Source organism: Mus caroli, unplaced genomic scaffold (assembly GCF_978045245.1).
Source record: "Mus caroli unplaced genomic scaffold, Mus_caroli_1 scaffold_4, whole genome shotgun sequence".
NCBI classification, from domain to species: Eukaryota; Metazoa; Chordata; class Mammalia; order Rodentia; family Muridae; genus Mus; species Mus caroli.
In genome coordinates this window covers 133260199-133280647 of record NW_028227259.1, presented here as the reverse complement: position 1 = coordinate 133280647, position 20449 = coordinate 133260199, and the positions used below count along the sequence as shown (strand labels likewise).

General features: G+C 48.2%; 1 protein-coding gene across 2 annotated transcripts in view; it reads right to left on the bottom strand.

The window, feature by feature from the left end:
* Positions 1-16618, bottom strand: part of Adgrd1 (adhesion G protein-coupled receptor D1) — a 117338-nt gene extending 100720 nt beyond the window's left edge. Inside the window, exons 1-4 of one of the 2 annotated variants that reach the window (XM_021162937.3) lie at positions 16097-16618; positions 15978-16014; positions 3583-3666; positions 939-1034 (exon numbers count right to left, since the gene is read on the bottom strand). In XM_021162937.3, coding sequence (XP_021018596.1) covers positions 939-1034; positions 3583-3666; positions 15978-16014; positions 16097-16162 — 283 coding nt within the window. In that variant the 5' untranslated portion in view covers positions 16163-16618. The remainder of the gene's footprint in view (positions 1-938; positions 1035-3582; positions 3667-15977; positions 16015-16096) is intronic. The other variant, XM_021162936.3, reaches the window with a different exon arrangement.
* Between the last annotated feature and the right edge of the window lie 3831 nt (positions 16619-20449).

Genomic DNA, 20449 nt, shown 5'->3' with positions numbered 1-20449 from the left:
AGATATTTTCTTCATTTACATTTCAAATGCTATCCCGAAAGTCCCCTATACCCTCCCCCTGCCCTGCTCCCCTACCCCTCCCACTCATACTTCTTGGCTCTGGCATTCCCCTGTACTGGGGCATATAAAGTTTGCAAGACCAAGGGGCCTCTCTTCCCAGTGATGGCCGACTAGGCCATATTCTGCTACATATGCAGCTAGAGACACGAGCTCTGGGGGTACTGGTTAGTTCCTATTGTTGTTCCACCTATAGGGTTGCAGACCCCTTCAGCTCCTTGGGTACTTTCTCTAGCTCCTCCATTGGGAGCCCTGTGTTCCATCCAATAGATGACTGTGAGCATCCACTTCTGTATTTGTCAGGCACTGACATAGCCTCATATGAGGCAGCTATATCAGGGTCCTTTCAGCAAAATCTTGCTGGCATATGCAATAGTGTCTGGGTTTGGTGGCTGATTATGGGATAGATCCCAGGGTGGGGTAGTCTCTGGATGGTCCATCCTTTTGTCTTAGCTCCAAACTTTGTCTCTGTAACTCCTTTCATGGGTATTTGGTTCCCTACTCTAAGGAGGAATGAAGTATCCGCCCGTTGGTCTTCCCTCTTCTTGATTTTCTTGTGTTTTGCAAATTGTATCTTGGGTATTCTAAGTTTCTGGGCTAATATTCACTTATCAGTGAGTGCATATCTAATGACTTCTTTTGTGACTCAAACCCAGGGCCTTGTGCTTGCTAGGCAAGTGCTCTACCACTGAGCTAAATCCTAAACCAGAAGCCTGCGTGGCTTTTCCCAATGCCCTGGCTCTCTTTGGATTTCCACCACTTGCACCTGGCTACCCACTCCTCTACCAGCAAGAGAGTCAGTCCTACCTAGAACCAGATTAGACCAGCTCTTAAGGTGTCTCTGGAATCCAAATCAGACAGGACCAAGCCCCGGTGCTCACCTACAGTCGCAGACAAGTTGGAGTAGGCAGAGTCATTGGTAAAGACAAAGGTAGCATTGTGGGAGAGAGGCACAGTGAGGTTGAGGGTTCGCAGCGCTGGGTGAAAGGACAAAAGAGAGGACAACACATGAGTGACGTGAGACACATGAGAGGAAACAGCACATCTCTCACCCCAGCGCACAGAGGAAAGGCTCCTCCTGGCCCTCCTCCCTTCCCCACGCTCCCCAGACGTTTGTCCAGCAGAATCAATAGCCAGTTCCAAAAGCCCCCAAGTTGGGCCACAGCTGATCATGGCCAGAGGCCAGTGGATAACGTTCCCACTTTGCCGGCTCCCACTCCCAGATGGATGCTTCGTTGAGAGATGCAGAGGTGAAGTCAGCCATGTATGAAGCATGGAGACACAGCGGGGAATGTGGTTGTGATGTGAGAGAACAATGAGAGGGAAATGGCTGCGTGAGACGGCAGTGGACGAGACAACAGGGGGTTCGGCCACAGACAAAAGGGCTGAGCATCCAGGAGGTGCTATCCAGAGCCATCCAGCTGTTGTCCCCAGCCTTGAGAGGTGCTGAGAAACCCCAGCCTGCCTCTGCATCCTGGGGAGCTGCTCTCACGATGGCACACACCTGTTCAGCAACACAGACCAAAGAGGGGGCCTCCGACAGGAAGCCACATTGCACAGCGTGGGGACAGACGTGGAGGCATCGACGATTTCAGCACAACGCAACACACAGTCCCTGCCGCGTGGTCGCGGGACTTCAGAACACGAGAAGCTACTAACTTAATCAGCAGCAGTGAGCTCATATGGAGAAAGGGGGTGAAACGCCTAGAACGGAGGTCCTGGGGGTCTCGAACAGCTCTTCGACTTAATCAAGCGATTGCATCCCAAGGGCTTCAGAATAAAGACTTCCGGAGGTGGGGGGGGGGGACGTAGTTTTTGACAAAGGACGATGCTCTGTTTTCCCTAGAGCCAAAGCACCAGCTGGCACAGGGTACTGCCACCCTTACTAAAACTGAGTGGAGAAAATTCCTGGTTGCCATACAGCCTGCAGGAATCACCAGCATTGTGGAGGGCCCACGAAGGATTGGAGTGGCCACATAGTCAGACGGAGCCCTTCACAGAGGCCCCGCCCACCACCGGCTCCAAGCCCTCAGCTGGTGCTCTAGAATGGAGATTTTTGCTTTGATTTACTTTTAATTTTAAAAATATAGGTTTGTATTTTATTATGTTTTGTTTTGTTAGAAAATATACACTTATCTATCGAACGTGTGCACATGGGCGCACGTTCGTATGACATAGCTTGTATTTAGAGGTCAGTGGACAACTTGAGGAGAATATATCTTCCCCTTCCATCACATGGGTCCTGGAGATTGAACTCTGGTAGTCAGACTTGACAATGAGTACCTTTATCCACTGAACCATATTGCCAGCTCTTTTTTATATTTTCAAAAACGGGTCTTCTGAGCTGGAGAGATGGCTCGGCGATTAAGAGCACCGACTGCTTTTCCAAAGGTTGTGAGTTCAAATCCCAGCAACCACATGATGACTCACAACCGTCCATAATGAGATCTGATGCCCTCTTCTGGGGTTTCTGAAGACAGCTACAGTGTACTTACATATAATAAATAAATAAGTCTTTAAAAACAAAAACAAAAACGGGGCTTGTGTGTGCCTTGAGGGCACATGTTACTGCAAGAGGATAATCTGCAGGATTCGTTTCTTTTACCACTTAGGTCCCTGGGTTTGAATTCAAGTCATGAAACTGGGTAGCAAGCACCTTTGTTCACTGAACTGTCTCACTAGGCTCTGGGCTCCAAAGTTTTAGGGAGATACCTTAGAACCTTCTGCCTCCCCTTTCCCGCTGCACACAAGTCATTTCTGTGAGGAAGATGACAGAGGGCTAGGGTGGGTAGCATGGCCACCAGCAGTGTTTTGAATGCATTTGCACAGAAACCTGTATATCTACAGAACAATGGCTGTGTGTGTGTGTGTCCACTTTGGCATTCTTAAGAGCAACACCTATATAAAAAATAATGTGGAAACTTCCAAAAATCATTCTGAATCAATACTCTTTAAAAAGGAGAGGCTCATCACTGTCCTGGGTTTCTCCAGTATTGTTGTCTAAGTTCATTGAAACAGAGACCCTGACGCCTCCTAAGGAGCTGGCACCAGGAAGATCATCTTAGGAGATGGCAGCTGGTGTGTGGTTAGGTAGTTGGTAGACAGGGGACACCTTGCTCTGTGACCTTAAGGCAAGAGAGTGTGTCAAAGTCCATCCTGATCCATAGCACCTGCCTCATAACCAGCTGGTTGTGGCAAGTCAGCTCTGTGTACCCACGGGCGCACACCCAGACTCACACCACAGCAAGAGGTTCCATATTAATTAAGGTTTAGGAAACCCTGCCTTCCCATAAGGTCGAAATGGTCTCATAAAACACTTGGCAGTGACCATCAGTGAGCCTAAGAGTGCTCACTCATCTCGATCACCTCAGTTCTAATGTCCTGGGACATCTAGAGAGTCCCTCTCTCCAGGCTTCCAAGTCCCAGCATAAGGGCTGTCCCAGTACCTGGAGACATTCCCAACACCCTAAGCCCCTGGAAGGCGCTATCCCCACCCCTGCAAGCATCCTTGTCTCCTGTGTCTACCTCCTGTTGTGTCCTGAAGCTCGAGGATCCCATCCACATTTTCCAATGGCCAGTAATGAGAAGCAGAAGCCAAGACCGCAAACCCTGCAGAGAAAGGATGGAAAAGTTTACATCACAATTAGGGAGGCAGGGACTGGAGATTGGAGCTGTCACCGGAGCACGTGAAAACGGAAGTAGAGTGAAATTGTCATGATGCCCACGGACCTGGCCAAAAGGCTTTAGGAAAATTCAATACAACACTCCCCATTAAACAAAAACCAGCACTTTAAATTAGAAATCAATGGCTAGTTTCTTAATTGGATAGGACAGGCGAAATATGGAGGGACACCTCCTAACTCAGGAAAACAAAAGCCTGGTGTCTGTCGGTACAGGGCAGCTGCCCATTAGTGGAGGGGAAAGATAGAAACACCTATTATCTGAATGTTTCCTGGAGTGGCTTTAGAGGCAACATCTGATATAATTGGACCACAGAATGAAACAAGGTTTCAAATGACTTTACAAGAGGTAGCTGCTAACCCCAAAGTCTCTCCAGGCATCACAGAGGTGCTTGACAAACACTCCCCTGTGTCTTCTAACAGTAACTCGCAAGATAGCACATCCTTCCCTTATTTGTAAAGCAGAGAAGTGAAATTCCTGCTGGAGGGCAGGGGCTGTGGCTCAGTTGGCAAATTGACTGCCACTAGGGTGTGACTGAGTAGTTATTCTATCCGCCAGACCCACCCAAAGCCAGGTCTAGTAGTTAATGCTTGGTAAATTAGGGTGGTTATCCCAATGAGGGGAAGGCAGAGAAGAGACCCTGGGAGCTCTCAGACCAGCCAGTTAGTCAAAACATGAGAGAATAAAGAAGACATGCAAAGTCCTCCATGAGAGCACATAAACACACGCGCGCACGCGCACACACACACACCACTTCCCAATACATAATCATAAAAATTTTTTAAAATAAACAAGAATAGCTATAGCCAAGAATAAATAAGAGGACCTGGAAAGGGTAAAGGGAGGGACCAGGGATGCTGCACAGCTGCACAGCTGAGGACAACAGCAGAGGTCTTGAGGGGAGATGGGGACAAGCAGGGAGGTTGTAATGAGAGGCAATGGGTACGACACATATGAGCAGATATTCAGTAGGAGGAGGGGGCCACAGGTGGCTCCACTGCATATAGAAAATTGGCTTATGATAAAAGTGGCATTTTTAAATCAAAGATTTATTCACCTCAGGTATTGAAGTCACTGGGCGTCTGGGAAGAAATAAGTTCCTACCTCACCAGTAGGTTCAGATGGTTCAAAATGAGTGTACCCCAAAAGCTGTGCTAGAAGTGGGTGGGATGGTCTTGGGAATTGGTTGTAATGCTTCATCTTAATTTGGCTCCCAAAAGCCACACTCCCAGGCCTGAGGGCCCATGCCCCCAGTTGGCGTCAATTGTTAATGAAGAACGGCTGTACAGCCCGTGGCTGGGCAGGGAGACAGAGGTGGGACTTTTAGATTGTGCAGCTGAGGGACCAAGAGAGAGAAGAGGGAGAGGAGAATCAACATGACTCGGAGGCAGAAGGATCAGATTTAAGAGCTACAGGAGAGAAATCATTCATCAATGTAGGTAGAAAGGGAATGTGGCCCTATGAGGGGCTCTCCAGAAGGTAACAGAGCAGCAAAGATAAAATATAGGTTTAGAAGGTATTAAGCCAGGAACAGTAGAGTGGGGGAGGGGGTATGTGCTAGCCCCAGGGAGGTTTAGAAGTGCCCAACCATTGAGTGAGTCAAGACAAATCAAAGTTAGAGAGAGAGAGAGAGAGAGAGAGAGAGAGAGAGAGAGAGAGAGAGAGTTCATTTGAGAATCCAGAGAGCTCTCCAGTCGAGTGTAGCATAAGTACTACCCACCTGGGAGCCAGAGTGAGCAGTTTAACCAATTCGCTGCTACAGGAAGGTACACAGCTTTCATCTCACTTTGGGAGCAGAGGTAGGGAAATCTCTGTGTTCAAGGCCAGTCTGGGCTACATTGTGAGACCCTATCTTAAAACAAACAAACAAACAAATGGTGAGGCCTGTCATGATGGCCTATGCCTTTAATCCCAGCCCTTGGGGTAGAGACAGGTGGATCTCTGTAAATTCCACATCAGCCTGGTCTACAGAGAGAATTCCAGGACATCCAGGAATACACACAGAGAAACCCTGTCTTAGAAATCAACAACAGCGGGCTGGTGAGATGGCTCAGTGGGTAAGAGCACCCGACTGCTCTTCCGAAGGTCAGGAGTTCAAATCCCAGCAACCACATGGTGGCTCACAACCATCCGTAACGAGATCTGACTCCCTCTTCTGGAGTGTCTGAAGACAGCTACAGTGTATTTACATATAATAAATAAATACATCTTTAAAAAAAAAAAACCAAAGCCGGGCGTGGTGGCGCACACCTTTAATCCCAGCACTCGGGAGGCAGAGGCAGGCGGATTTCTGAGTTCGAGGCCAGCCTGGTCTACAAAGTGAGTTCCAGGACAGCCAGGGCTACACAGAGAAACCCTGTCTCGAAAAACCAAAAAAAAAAAAAAAAACCAAAAAAAAAAAAAAAAAAAAAAAAAAAAAAAAAAAGAAATCAACAACAGCAACAAGAGTGAGCCAGGTACAGTGGCCTGGGCCTTCAACTTGCACATAATGAAGGTTCAGGAAACGCTCTCTGCCCTTCCATAATAACATTTTGAAGTAAGCATCCAGTGCACCCTCATCTCCATCACCCCAACACATTCTTCCCTCCTTCTTGGGAGGTGGAAGGATTAGAAGTTCAGAGCCAGCCTCCAGGATATAACGAGTTCTGGATCAACCTGAGCTGCACAAGACCCTGATGTCCCTGATTCAAATAGACAGATAAATAAATAGAAGCTTTCTGAGGTTTTTACATTGAGCTAATTTTGTAAACCTCTATACAGGAAACAAACAGAACCAAACTGTGAGGCAACATCTGCATATCTGCATGCACTATATATGTGTGTTTCTGTCATATATATACATATATATAATATATGTGTGTGTGTGTGTGTGTGTGTATGACAGAAACACATTGATTTCTTGTTTTAGATGTATTCAATTTACTACATTAATATACTTCTTATGGGATAAGCATATGGGTCAGTGGTAGAGTGTTCACTTAATTTTCATGAGGACATGGATTCAATGCATAGACAGCAGAGAAAGGGGGTAAGGAAGGAAGGAAGAGAGGGAGGGAGAAAATGGGGAGAGAGGGAGGGAAGACGAGGGAAGGAGGGAGCCAAAGGAAAAAATAAGGGAGGGAGAGAAGAAGGGAAGGGGTGAGGGAAGCAAAGAAAAAATGGAAGGGAGGGAGGGAAAGAAGGGAGGGAAGAAGCCAAGGAAAGAACAATGAAAGGATGGGGGGAAGGAGAGAGGAGACCAAAGAAAAAATGCAGGGAGGGAGGAAGGGAAGGAGGGAGGGAGATGAAAAAAGATCAGGAAAGATTGAAGGGAGGAAGGAAGGAAGGAAGGAGAAAGAGAGAAAAACCTATTAAGGAAACCAACAGAAAGCTTAGGCACAGTAAGACAGTCGAAGGCAGAGAAACGCACACTGTTTTTAGGCATAGAGCACCTCACTCTCCCAACCTTTCACAAGCTCCCCTACCTTGTAAAGACTATGGTAGACAGTCTGCCAGACTTCTCCTGTTGGAATGGTAACCAAGAGACCAGATGTGTGAGGCCAGCCAGTTCTGCAGAGGTTTGGAGTGAGTCCATACCAGTTCAACCTCTCTAGAGGACAATTTGGCTAGGTCTCTGCAGAAAGGTTAAGGGCACTTTCTCGCTGATAAAGTAACTCCACTCCTAGGAATTTATCCTCACAAGGCTCTCAAATGTTTGATTAAAGACCTATATACAAAAGTATTTGTTGTGAAATGTTCCCACAGGGTCAAACGACGGAGAGCAGCCTGGATGCTCATCCAGGGAGAATTGGCTAGATAATCAGAGCATCTGTGGAGTGAGCTGGGGCGTTAGCTGAAGTAGCCGTCAAGAGTGGTGTGCATGGGTTGGCAGAGCTGTGTTCAAAAGAGCTGTGTCCGAAGCTTGCTGGTAGAAAGTTTGCCTAGGATGCAAAAAGCCCTGGGCTCAATGCCCAGCAACACACACACACACACCTGTAGTTTTGTTTGTTGACAATGGATATGCTTGCTTATTTGCCCAAGCTGGCCTCAAATCTGTCATCCTTCTGACCCTACCTCTCAAATACTAGAATTACAGATTGTGCAGCTATAGTAGGCGTACACTGTTCTTTAATTAGGGGAAACAGCAACAATAAAACCACATCAGGTTGACAAGATAGGACGGCAGGTAAATCCAGGCAAGCCTGATGATCTAAGTTCAATCCCCAGATCCCACAGCAGAAGGAGAAAACTGACTCTAAGACACACACACACACACACACACACACACACTTACTTAACCATGTCTATCACATCGTATGTTCTGCTACACTGGAGACTGACCACAGAGAGCAGCTATGTACCATGAATCTCCAAAGCTAGCAGGGAGCCAATCTAATTCTCTGGAAGCTGAGGCAGGAGGATCATGGTTTTGAAGCCAGCCTGGGCTGCATAACAAAACCTTGTCTCAGAAAACCAAAACAAACAAAACAAGTCGAAAGAACCCGAGTTTGATTGGTTTGTTGTTGTTGTTTTTACCAAGAAGACTGATAAATGCCAAATGCAATGGAAGTCTAACCATGTGTGCCTACACCAAGAGAAGACCCTTAACATTACAGCTCTGCGTTCCTGTGAACCAATTTCAAGTAAATCGAATCAGTGAGATGGCTCGCTGAGTAGGTGTGTGCCTCCTGAGTCTGACAACCTGTGTTTGCCTGCTGGACCCACAGGGTAGAGCAAGAGAACAACGCCCTGCAAGCTATCCTCTGACCTCCACATAGGCACTACAGCGTGCCCATGTGCGCACACACACAGATAAATCAATGTAAACGAGAAACTACCGATTACAAACAATAAATCGTTTTTTAAAGCTAGTTTAGCCAGGTATGGTAGCAGAGATCTTCAATCCCAGCAATGGAGAAGCAGACAGTGAGTTCAAGGCCAGCTCCATCCACAGAGAAAGAGTCTGACTCAAAAGACTAAAACAAATAAATTTTTAAACATCAAAGTGAGATAGCTAGAGGTGGCAGTGCATGCACACCACACACACACACACACACACACACACACACACACACACACCTTAAATCTTAGCCTCAGGGTGCAGAGGCAGGTAAATCTCTGTGAGTTTGAAGCCAGCTTGATCTAAATAGTGAGTTCCAGGACAGCCGGGGCTATGTAGAGAGACCCTGTCTCAGAAAAAGGAGGAGAGGGAGGGGAAGGAGGAGGAGAAGAGGAGGGCAGGGGAGAGAAGAGGGAAGAGGAGAGAAAGGAAAAATAGATGGAGGGAAAGAAGAGAAGGGGAGGGGAGGGGAGGGGAGGGGAGGGGAGGGGAGGGGAGAGGGGAGGGGAGAGGGGAGGGGAGAGGGGAGGGGAGAGGGGAGGAGAGGGGAGAGGGGAGAGGGGAGAGAGAGAAGAGGTCATTGCTGTTACATCCTGTTCTCCAGCCCTCTGACATGCCTTTCTTCACAAAACACTATGAAGTCCCACCTTCAAAGATCACAGTGGCCCCAGGCGTAGTCTTGGGTCAGTGTTCACATTACACTCCTGGCTGACGGCTAAAGTTATCCACCTTAATGGGTTACCAAACACCTCATCTCTTGAAGTTCAGATCGCTGGCTCCATTTGCCAGGTTGCGTCTTAATTACTTTACACACTGCTGGGATAAAATGCCCAGACAGAAGCAATTAGTTCCAGGAAGGGTTTCTCCTGGCTGGTTTTGAGGCTGCAGTTCATCACGGTGGGGTCTGGGGCAGCTGCTCACAGTTTGTCCAGAGTCAGAAAGCAGCGAGAAGAGAAGCAACTCACTTTCCCCTTTCCAGGGAATCCCTACCGGCTTGTCACAGCCTAGCATCATCTGAGAGAAAAGCCTCAATTGACTGATTTGTCTAGATCAGATTGGGCATGTCTGTGGGGGAGTGTCTTAACTGCTAATTGATAAGGGAGAGCCCGGCTCCCTGCAGGCCACACCACGCACTCTGCTCTAGAAGCTAAACTGAGCTTGCCAGAGAGCAAGCCAGCAACCGGCGTCCCCGGAACCAGCGTCCTCGTCCTCGGAACCGGTGCCTTCCTCCTCCTCTGCTTTAATCCCCGCTTGGTTTCAGGCTGACTTCCCTCAGTGATGGACTGTGACCTGGAAGTGTAAGCCAGATAAGCCCTTTCTTCCCTCATATTGCTTTTGATCGGAGTGCTTTATTAGGACAATGAAGATCCCACTGCCACAGTGAGGTTCCCTACCTCAATTAACCTACTCTAGATAACTCTCCCCGTGCACGGCCAGAGGCTTGCCTCCGGGCGGATTCTGAATCCTGGCAAGTTGGCGCTATTAACCTTCAGTTTCCTCCAGTCCCTTTTGTGTTCCCACACAAGTCCCAAATACAAGGGAAGGACAGAAAAAGTCTTCCACGGAGACAGGGGGGAGCTAACCAAGGCCTAACTGCCACCGGCAGCCAGGAAGCAGTGCTGGGCAGTCTCCTGCTGTGAGATGCCAGAACTCAGAAAGGCAAAAATCCAGTCTCCATTTTCAACTCCCAATCCTCCCTCCCCTGCCCCCGGAACTGGGAATATTTAGTTTAAAAAACCCTCCTAGGCTTCTTATTCAATTCATGTCGGGGAAAAAAAATTGGAAGCTACAGGAACATCTATTACACAAAGAGCAGCTATCGGGTCTTCAGAATCCACCATTGCATGTTAAGTCATGTGGACACAGTGACCTTCCTACCATCTCTAATGAACAGCCACTTCTGGGCAGAAAGTCTGGCCAGTGAAGGTATGGAATCCCCCCTGACACACACACACACAAAGCCCATGCAAAAGAGATGGGACAAGAGGCTTGAGCCATGATAATAGAGTCACCATAATGTTGGCATGAACCTCGAGACAGGACAAAGTCCCTGCACTCTTCCCAGTGTCCTCTGACTGCATGAATAAAATCTGTCTGCACACAGAAGTCAGGGACAAGGCTACTCCATGGGGAAGTAGTGTGGGCCCGGGCAAGTCCCGAAAAGGAGGACATTCCAGGTGCTTAATAAGCCAGGCAGTGGGATATGAGAGCCAGGCCAGGCCAGAGACCAGATCAGTCTACACCAAGAAATACTCAACTCAGTGTTGGAGCAGGAGGTGGCAGCAAGCAGTGACAGCCAGCCCCTCAGGCCCCAGAACAGACTTGTGTCACGCTGTGTGAAGGCTCACTGGGAATCACCAGGTCTCCCCAGGTCTCCCATTTTCCCATTTGATAAAATGAAGCTTTTCGTGCTCTTTAAAGAAAGCTCTCTTTGCATCAGATGGAGATCATTATAGACAATTACAATTAGCCCAAACGCATAGAACAAGTGGCCCTGGGGTGCCCGGTCCCGGATGATATAGCTGTGATATATCAAGTCCTACACTTAGGGTTAAGGATGTCTCAGAAGAGAAATAGGAAACTTCCTGGAGCCAGAGCACCAGGAAATCTGCCGTGAGGTTGCTTGCGTCTCCTAGAAACGACCAGGAAGCTCCGACCTCGATTTCTCAAAAGTATGGCTGTACAAACAAGACCTAAACAGGCACAACAGCAGTAGACATGCCAACATGGGAGGGGAACTCTCACAGGGCCCCCAACCTAGACACAGGACCACGGGCATCTAAGGAATGAGTAAGTAGGGTAGTTCTTCCTTCCCAGAGATGAGCTGCCTCGTTCCTTGCCTCCCTTGGTGGACCAGGCTGACTATGAACTCAAACTCTCCTGCCTCGCCTCTGCCTCTGAAGTGCTGATGTGATAGCTGTTGCTCTCCATCCTGCTGATTCAGGTGTCCCACTTTTGAAAGATAAGTCAGAATTACAGATGTTTTCAATTTGAGTAGGAAATTTCCCCAAATGTTAATATTGCCAGGGTTTTTTGTTGTTGTTGTTTTTTGTTTTTTTAATTAAATGCATACGGTGTTAATAAGACTCATCCCACAGGTCCCTAAACACCCTACAGGGTGGGATAACCCATAGCGCTCAAAGTTTCATAAGAGCGAAACAGTCTCATTCTTTTGTGGGGAGGTGGGGAGACAATCTATGGCTGTCTTCAAATCACAAAGGCGACAAACCCTACACAGTTAGTCACAGGGCTGTCTCAGACTCCCCCAGGGATGGCAGTAACATGACTTCAGGGGCCAGAAATAATGGTGTGGGGCAGGCAGAGAGAAGGGAAGAGGAGAGAAGAAAGAAGAGACAGAAGGAGAGGGGGTAACAAAACAGAACAAATAGGAAGAGAGGAGGAAAGGTTCTAGTCTACATCCCGATTATAAGCCAGTTCTTTGGGATTCATTTTTCATGTGTATTTAATGTTCCCATCAACTCTCTATCAAGTCGGTTTGAGGAGAGAAGCAGAGGAGAGAGAGATGAACACCAGTGCTCAAGATCTTTATGTCTCTAATCAATCTCTCTCCTTCCCAGCCTGACTCCTATGTGGTCAGCAGCCTCCCTTAGGGAGTGCTCCTCTGAACTCTGCTATGGGGACACCATAAACCTCTCTCCAGGGGAAAAGTTGGTCTCTCCCTGCCCGCTAATGCTGGCCTCCCCCACACAAAGCTCATCTCCCTGAAGGATGATATTACCCGCTGTCTCTGTTATACCTGCTGTCCCTGCTGTCTGGAATACCATTTGCCATGTTTTCCATAGCTGCTTCTTTCTAATCCGGGTCTCTGTTCCTCTCACAAAGTGTCCTGGCTCCAAGTCCTCATTCTGTTTCCCCAAGGTGGTGACCACCATGTGTTAACCTGATCTTTGGAAGAGACTGGGGGAGGAGGGCCCATCTCTTCTGTGTGCTGTGTCTGCTGGATCAAATTACCACCCTTCTGTGTGTGTGTGTGTGTGTGTGTGTGTGCGTGTGCCTGTGAAATTCAGGGTTTTACATTTGCAGACTCCTGTTTTAAATGTTAGTAATTAAAAACATAACTATATAGGTAGATTGAATGATAGAGTGTAAGAACAACTGAACAGGATATAATTAAACATAAACATAGAATGCCACGGAATATAATTATACACATAAAGTATATTTATAAATCTAGCATCCTCCAGAAAATCTCTACTTGCTATATTTCCAAGTATTTGATACAGAATAAACATTGGGTTTTTATTTCTTTTTCTTTTTTTTTAATCTGTTATGGGGGCTGAAGAGATGGCTCAGTGGTTATAGCACTGCCTGCTCTTGCAAAAGGACATTGATTCCCAGCACCCGCATGGCAGTTCACAACCATCTCTAACTCCAGTTCCAGGGCATCTGATGCTTTCTTCTGACCTCCACAGGACCCAGGCATGTATGTGGTGCACAGACACACATGTAGGCAAAATATACACACACATGATGTTTTCTTTTAAAAACTCCATTGTGAACACATACTATACTTGACTGGCCCTCAAAAGATGGAGAAGGACATTCCTGGGTAATCCAGTGGGTTACAGAAGTCCCTTACTGTCAGTGCCTGCTTTGCATGCTGGGTAGAGCTTTGAAGCCTGCTGGACCAGGTTCAGAATTCCCAGGCCTGGAAAGAGGCTAGGTAACAACACAGCTTGCTATTTTTCTCAAGTTTCCAGTCCCTCATTACAAACATCATCTATAAAAGGGCATGTTTATAAACTTTTACAAAGTGGCCTGCAATCTTGGCGAATGCCATTTATAGGTCTGGTTCCACCAACCTTGGAGCTTCCTAGGTTGCCCTGGGGAGCAGAAGGCTCTGAGTCAGGCTCTGAGCCGTAAGAGGGTCTCAGATAAGTGCAGGAGTCAGTCGCCTCTCTGGATCACCCCACAGCATCCACTCCTGGCTTCCCTAGCAAGTGGGAACTTGGTAAATGGTCTCTACAGTCCCTTGCAACTACAGCTACTATAATTTCTGCTGCAGTGACAGCCCATGGTTATAGTGATAGGGAAACTCAGAAAGTGTCACCACGCCAAAGGGCCTCACACCGTTCTGAGACTTCTAAAACTGACAGTGCGCTCATGTGATAAATACACAAATCCAGAAGCCATCCAGTGACCCAGAGCAGTGTAGACACCTAGACAGATGAGAATGCAGTTGGCCTCGGCCAGGACTCTGTTTACAGAATGGCAGTCCTGTCTTTCCACAGACAGGGCATGGAAGATGGTTGGTGACTGCTTTCTGAGCCCTGCCTTGTGCAGAAGGCACAGGGTTGGAACCCGGATGAGGCAATATGTAAGTGCTTAACAGCTCTATTGGAGCCTCCCAAACCCAGGTCCATGTGCTTGCTGGTGACCCCCTGGGTGTCGGTTCCTCCAAATCCCTCCAGATGGCTTCATCTCATTCTCGCAAGCTTGAACTAACCACTCCAGCTAAGGGCTTGCTGCTGACTGGCAGGTGTGGCACAGGTGAGTGTGAGCAGGTGACACTGGGGAGGGGACCAGGAGGCTGGCTCTGTGTTCTTCTTAAACTCCTTTAGGCAACCCAAGGGCACTCACTTCCTTGACAAGTGACAACTCACCCTGACTCCTGCTCCTCATGTCTGGACAGTCCCTTAGCTCATATGTCAACTCTGTGCCCGTCTAGGACTCTCATGGCAGGGGTGGGGTGGGGGTGGGGCTGCCAGAGACCAGGTTTTCCTAAAGTCTCCATTAGGGTTTCTCATCCATAAGAAGAGAAACCCAACGTGGCCTTGCAGAGCAGGCTGAATATTATGGAAAACTAGTGTAGCCAAAATCCAAAGTGTAAGACAGATGGGGGCAGGGGAGGAGGTGAGGAAGCAGAGTGAAGAAGATAAAACAAACAAGGAACAGAAATAGAAGGGAGGAAGGAAGGAGGGGAAGTGAAAAGAAAAGGTGAGGGGGAGGCAGGAGGGGAGGAGGGAGAGGGGGAAGGACAAAGGAAGTACTAGGGATGAGGGTGGGGATGGGGACCTGAAGGAAGCACTCTCTGGATAGCCATCCCAGATAACAGGATGCTGAGAGGTACCTAAGCTCCCTGGCCTGGACTTTGAACACCCTTAGGCTACATCTACATCTTCATCTTCTTTCTCTGTGGTGCACATGAGCTGGCCCCGGCAGAATGGCTGCTAGTGTTCTATCAAGGATGCTCAGCCAGAAGACACTTGGTTCCACCCAACATCAGGTCAGGAATGAGGCTTCATACAGAACGAACAAAGCTGAACCCACACCACTGACATTTTTAGAGTCCAGAACGATAGCTTCTGTGTGGATTGTGGGTGTGTACACATGTGAGCATGTGCAGACATGTATGGTTGCGTGCGTGTGTGCAGAAACTAAGTCAAAGGCCAAATTCTAGAAAAAAAGCCCTTGAAGCTTTCTTTTCTCAGAAAAAGAGAAAAGAAATATTCACAGTTCTAGATCTGGTTCACCATCTGACTGATGGTGCCGTTTGGTATGGGCAGCCCTCAGTCTCAGCAGGCAGGGGAGAGTTTTCTCTGACACAGCTTCAGATATGTTCTCCAGATTCATACCCTCTCTGCCACCCTTCACCGTGTTTGCCATGTTGGCTGTGAGCACCAATGGAGCTGGGCTCCTATTTAGAGGCGAGCTGATCCAACTGATCAGTTCTGCTGGGAATCCCAGCCTCCCTGAGCTCTGAGTCACTTGCTTCTTTACGCTGACCCACCAGGCTTTTCCAGAAATGGGCTAGACATTCTTGTCCTTTGCCTCTGAACCTTCAGCAAGAACCTCTCAGCCTGGAGAACCTGCCACAAGCAGGCGGCAAGCTCCTTCTCATCCATCCCCACTGTAAATGTGGCAACCCTCTCATCTATAACAGGACTGTGATCCATTGTTCCAACAAGTGTCACCCTCCTGCTTCTAAAAGGGAAGTCACAACAGCCAAAGACAAATATCCCAATAGTGACCTGCCCCTCCACCCCCTCTGTGCATGTTCAGCACAAGTGGCAAGTGTGTCCAGGACACTCAGGAGGGCAGCACCATGATGCTGAAGGCACCAGGGAGAGTGCCCACGGTGGTGGCCCTAAGGGTGAAGTTGAAAGAGCAAAAGCCCTTCTACTCTGAAGGACATGTCTCCTTAATTAGATGACAACACCTGACCTGGAGTAAGAGGCAGCTGGGACAGAGACCAGCTTCCTCAGCAGCAGCCCAAAGACACTGGTCACACCAGGGCTGTCGTGTCAAAGGACAGGATGTATTTTCTAGGGATGAGGATCCCAACAAGGGGTTAAACAAATAATTTTATATTTATATAAAACAGAAATTATTTGTTTAACCCCCAAAGGCAAGAAGCAAAGCAGTCATCACAGCGGGGATGTGGGCGTGGGGGGCTTACCTGGATGTTCCTGGGCTCTGGGCTGAGTGCTACACACCTGTAAGAAATATCACAGATGAATACCAGGACATTCTTCTGAAGATGTGTACCCCAGCTGCCTTGGCGGCCAAGAGCGTTACCTGGACGCTGCAGAAGGACCAGAGTAGCCAGACCCAGTTGCAAGGGAATGCTGGAAGATCCTTCATGGTGGGAACCAGGCAGTGGGATTTCCCCACAGCCTGCAGGGAACTTCTCTACCTCCTGCTTCCCGGGGACAAGGACATCTTCATCACGGGTTTCTCATCACAGCATCTGTCCCCTAACGTTTTTTGATTTATAGTGCCTGAAGGCAGTAGGTGCAGTTCTCCTCTCCGAACTGGAGTCTTCAGGGACCTGAAGGCTAGAGGCAGTGCTGAGTTGGATAAGCACTCCTTCTCAGCTCCACCAGAGTCCCCAAGGCTCTGACTGCTGATGGGCAGGCCAGGACCTCTGGGTGCCTACAGGCTCAGGAGTCTGTGTCCTGGGCCTGGGACTGGTGGGCACTTGCCTCCTGTCTCAAGTCTCAAGTCGGAGCTCAGAGCTCAACCCGTAGCTTGGAGCTTAGTGATGTGTGTACTGCCTCCCTCTGCAGCTGAGCTCCGCCACACCTCGTTGGCCCAGAGTCCAGCCCGTGGCTTTGGGTGGAGAGCCAGAGTGATGTCAGCGGGCCTCAAACTTTGTTCTCCTCTATTTATATCCATCCCACTCTGGCCTTTCCTGGGTCCTAACACCAGTCTGTTAACAACAGCTGAGTCCTTTCCAGGACTTTCCCATCAAAGGGTGGCCAGACTGGCCTGGGGCTTTATACTTGGGCAAGAAAGTGTATGTGTAAGAGTGGGAGAGGTTGTGAGGGTGAGACTATGTGTGAGTGCAGTGGTGAGAGTATAAGTGTATGGGATAAGAAAGTGTGTGTGTGTGTGTGTGTGTGTGTGTGTGTGTGTGTGCAAGTATATGTGTGCGAGTAGTGGGGTACAAGCAAGTGAAGGTATTGAAGGATAGTAAGCATTGGGGGATATGGGAAGTAAGACTAGATATAAATGAAGGATGGGGAGGAAGAGGAGGTGTATGACAGTGTGTGAGCAAGTGTATGAGGGTGTGAGCAAGTGTGTGTGTGAGGAAGTATGTGAGCAAGTGTGTGAGGATATGAACAAGTCTGTGAGGCTGTGAGGAACTGTGCGAGGGTGTGAGCATCTGAGAAAGTGTGTGAGGCTGTGAACAAGTGTGTGAAAGTGTGAGCAAGTGTGTGAGGGTGTGAGCAAGAGTGTGAGGGTGTGAGCAAGTATGTGAGGGTGCAAGTGTGGGGAGATGTGGGTGTTAAGAGTGTGAATGGGGTGTGGCTGAGTGTGGGCCTACATATGTCAAGATATCTTCTACTCTGTGCTTTCATAGTTGTCATGTGCTTGTGAGTGTGGATATGCACAAATGTGTGTGTGTATGAGTGTGGTCCCGTAGAAATGGGGGGGACAATGTATATGCATGTGATGTGTGTATGTGTGTGATGTGTGTTTTTGTGTGATGTGTGTATATATGTGATTTGTGTATGTGTGTGATATATGTATGTGTGTGATGTGTGTATGTGTTTGATGTGTGTATGCATGTCATGCATGTATGCATGTGATGTGTGTATTATGTGATATATGTATGTGTGTGATACATGTATGTGTGTGATGTGTGTACGTATGTGATGTGTGTATGTGTGTGTGTGATGTGTGTATGCATGTCATATGGATGTGATGTATGCATATTCTTTGGATGTGTATGAGTGTGGCCACCATGTAGGCATGTAGGGCATGCATTGGTGAGTGTGGGTAGGGATGGGTGGATATGAGTGTGAGTGAGTGTGAGGGCATACATAATATGTGTCTATTCTCATTAGCACCCTCAAAGCCTCATAAGTGCGTGGGACCCATGAGTTAAAAAGCACGTACTGCTGTTGCTGAGGACCTGAGTTCAGTTCCCAGCACCCACATCAGGCAGCTTACAACCACATGTAGCTCCGATTGCAGAAGATCCAAAGCCCTCTCCAGCCTACTCACGCATCCTCACACACATACACAAAAATAAAAATGAGAAATCTTTAAGACAAAATGTTAATAAGCACAGGTATAGGTGTGGATGGGTGTGTGTGGCCGGCTGTGACTTGGTGACACTGTGCGCATGTGTATGTTGCAGGCTCATTCTCACCGGCGCCCTCAAAATCCCTATCAATATTAGGAAGCACAGGTGTGGATCACACCGGGAGCTCCGCTAAGATCTGGGTCTAGTTCAAACATGGGAAAGCACAGGAAAGGAAACACCTGCGCCCGCCCATCCAGAGTTAGCCATGCTCTCTCTTCAACCTGCCTTGCAGAATTCAAGGGCACCCCCTGATATTTGACACCATCCTTAATCAGACCACCCCCACTTAGCACTCAATCAAGTCAGACTTCCTGTTAGTTGTGCCTCAGTTTAGCAGAAGCCAAGACTTGATTTGATCCACCTTGCTCCAAATGTTCAAACACACACACACACACACACACACACACACACACACACACAAGCACCCCTACAATTGCCTTTCTCACAAAGTATGTCATAGCCACAAGATACAAAGCCCCCTCACCCCAGCTCTCCCCACTTGTGTGCTCTTGGGCAGGACTGTCTCCCTACTGAATTTCTCCTCTGCAGACTGGAAGGCAGCAACCAGTGTCCAGTAGACAGAGACTAACATATAAGGCCCTTAATGCGGGGCTTAGAAGAGAGGTAACACATTCAATAAATGTTCAGATTGCTACGATAAAGTGGAAAATAACACCCAATAAACCTGAGCTATCATTATCATCTCAATGGCCCTGACTTTAAATGGGAATTAAGAGTCCTGAGTCCAGCCTGCTTCCTAAAGAGGACGGGAAAAGGGTTTCCGGCTCCTGAATGGGGGAGGGAAAAGGGACGTCAAAAGGCAAGGTGACTGCAGTAACTCCTGCCTGCTCTGACAACTTCTCTGATTATCTGGTCACCTCACTACAGAAGGTTCCAGATGGTTCTGTGGATAGCCCTCCTCCCAGAACCAGAGAAACTGGACTCTGACCTCCAGGCTGTTTGTAATAGTGACCTTTAGCATGGTGCCTAGGTGCTGTTCAGGGAAAGGGGGATTTATAACTTTCCTCTCCGGTCAAGTCTTCTCTCCCCTTCCCTAGAAGGACGTGGAGGGAGGGCCCTCAGCCCCATCTGTACTCAAAAGATTAAACAGATTGCTGAGTACAGGCCTTTTTTGTTTCCAAAGCTGAGAATAAAACCAGGAGCTCCTTTTAGTATAAATTTGTCCTTGGATAAAGGGAGACACAGGGACTCAATGACAACTGCAAAAACCAGAGAGAAAGGACATTTAACAGGACTATCTGCCAGGTATGAGAGCCTAGCCACAAGGTCTCAGGTCATGGGGTGCTCGCAGTACTTCTGCACCCTCACAGGCTGGGGTGGCCAGCCACCACCATCCTCCATGCTTTCGCAATGCTGCCTTTGAAAATCTCACCTGCAGAGAAATGTATAAAGCAAATGTGGCAAATAAAAAGTAGGCTGTTGCCTGAGGTGGTAGCACACACCTTTATTCCCAGCACCCAAGAGGCAGAAACAGGCTGATCTCCAGGAATTAGAGGCCGGCCTGGTCTATATAGAATTCTAGGTGAGCCAGGACAACATAGTAACATTTGATCTCAGGTGGCATGGGAGAGGTGGAGTGGGTATTACCAGCTGCAGTTCTCCCTGGGGACAGCTCTATTCCTATTGACTAATCCATGAACTTCAGTGCAGACTGTCAGGTGATGTTTCAATCTAGGTACACACCATAGAAAGATTGAATCGAGCCAATTCATCCATCCATCCCTAGATCACTTTTTTAAATCATGATGAAAATTTGGAAGGATGCGTCATGTTATTTCTATTACATTTGGTGTGCGTTGAGGGGGCAGGAGTGGGGAGTAGATGACAATCTGTAAGAATCAGTTCTCTCCTACCAGGTGGATCCCAGAGATGAACTCAGGTCATCAGGTTTGGTAGCAAGCACCTTTACCCACTGAGCAATCTCACTGACCAGCATGTTATTTACTACGGTCAGAGTACAGTTCATAGAGTCAAATGGATCCTCCCCCAGCCTCCTGAGCCTTTGTACCCGGGACCAGCACCTCCCTTCCCAGACTGGCCACCTCTGGCCTCTGCTCACTGCATGGTTCCTATGGATCTGACTTCCTGAGACACCATAGACAGACAACCACCCTGTGTCTGTTTGGGTTTGCTTTGCTCACTTAACACAATTTTGGGATATGGATCTGGAGCAACATGTAGGCCTGCCATCCAATCACCAAGTCCTTTTTGAGAGCCTCACTCCGTCACTCCCTGGGGTGGCTCCCAAGTGTCACGCCGACAGGGTGGCTTTCAGCCCTTGCCCGCTATTCTTCTCTCATGGGCATTAATCACCA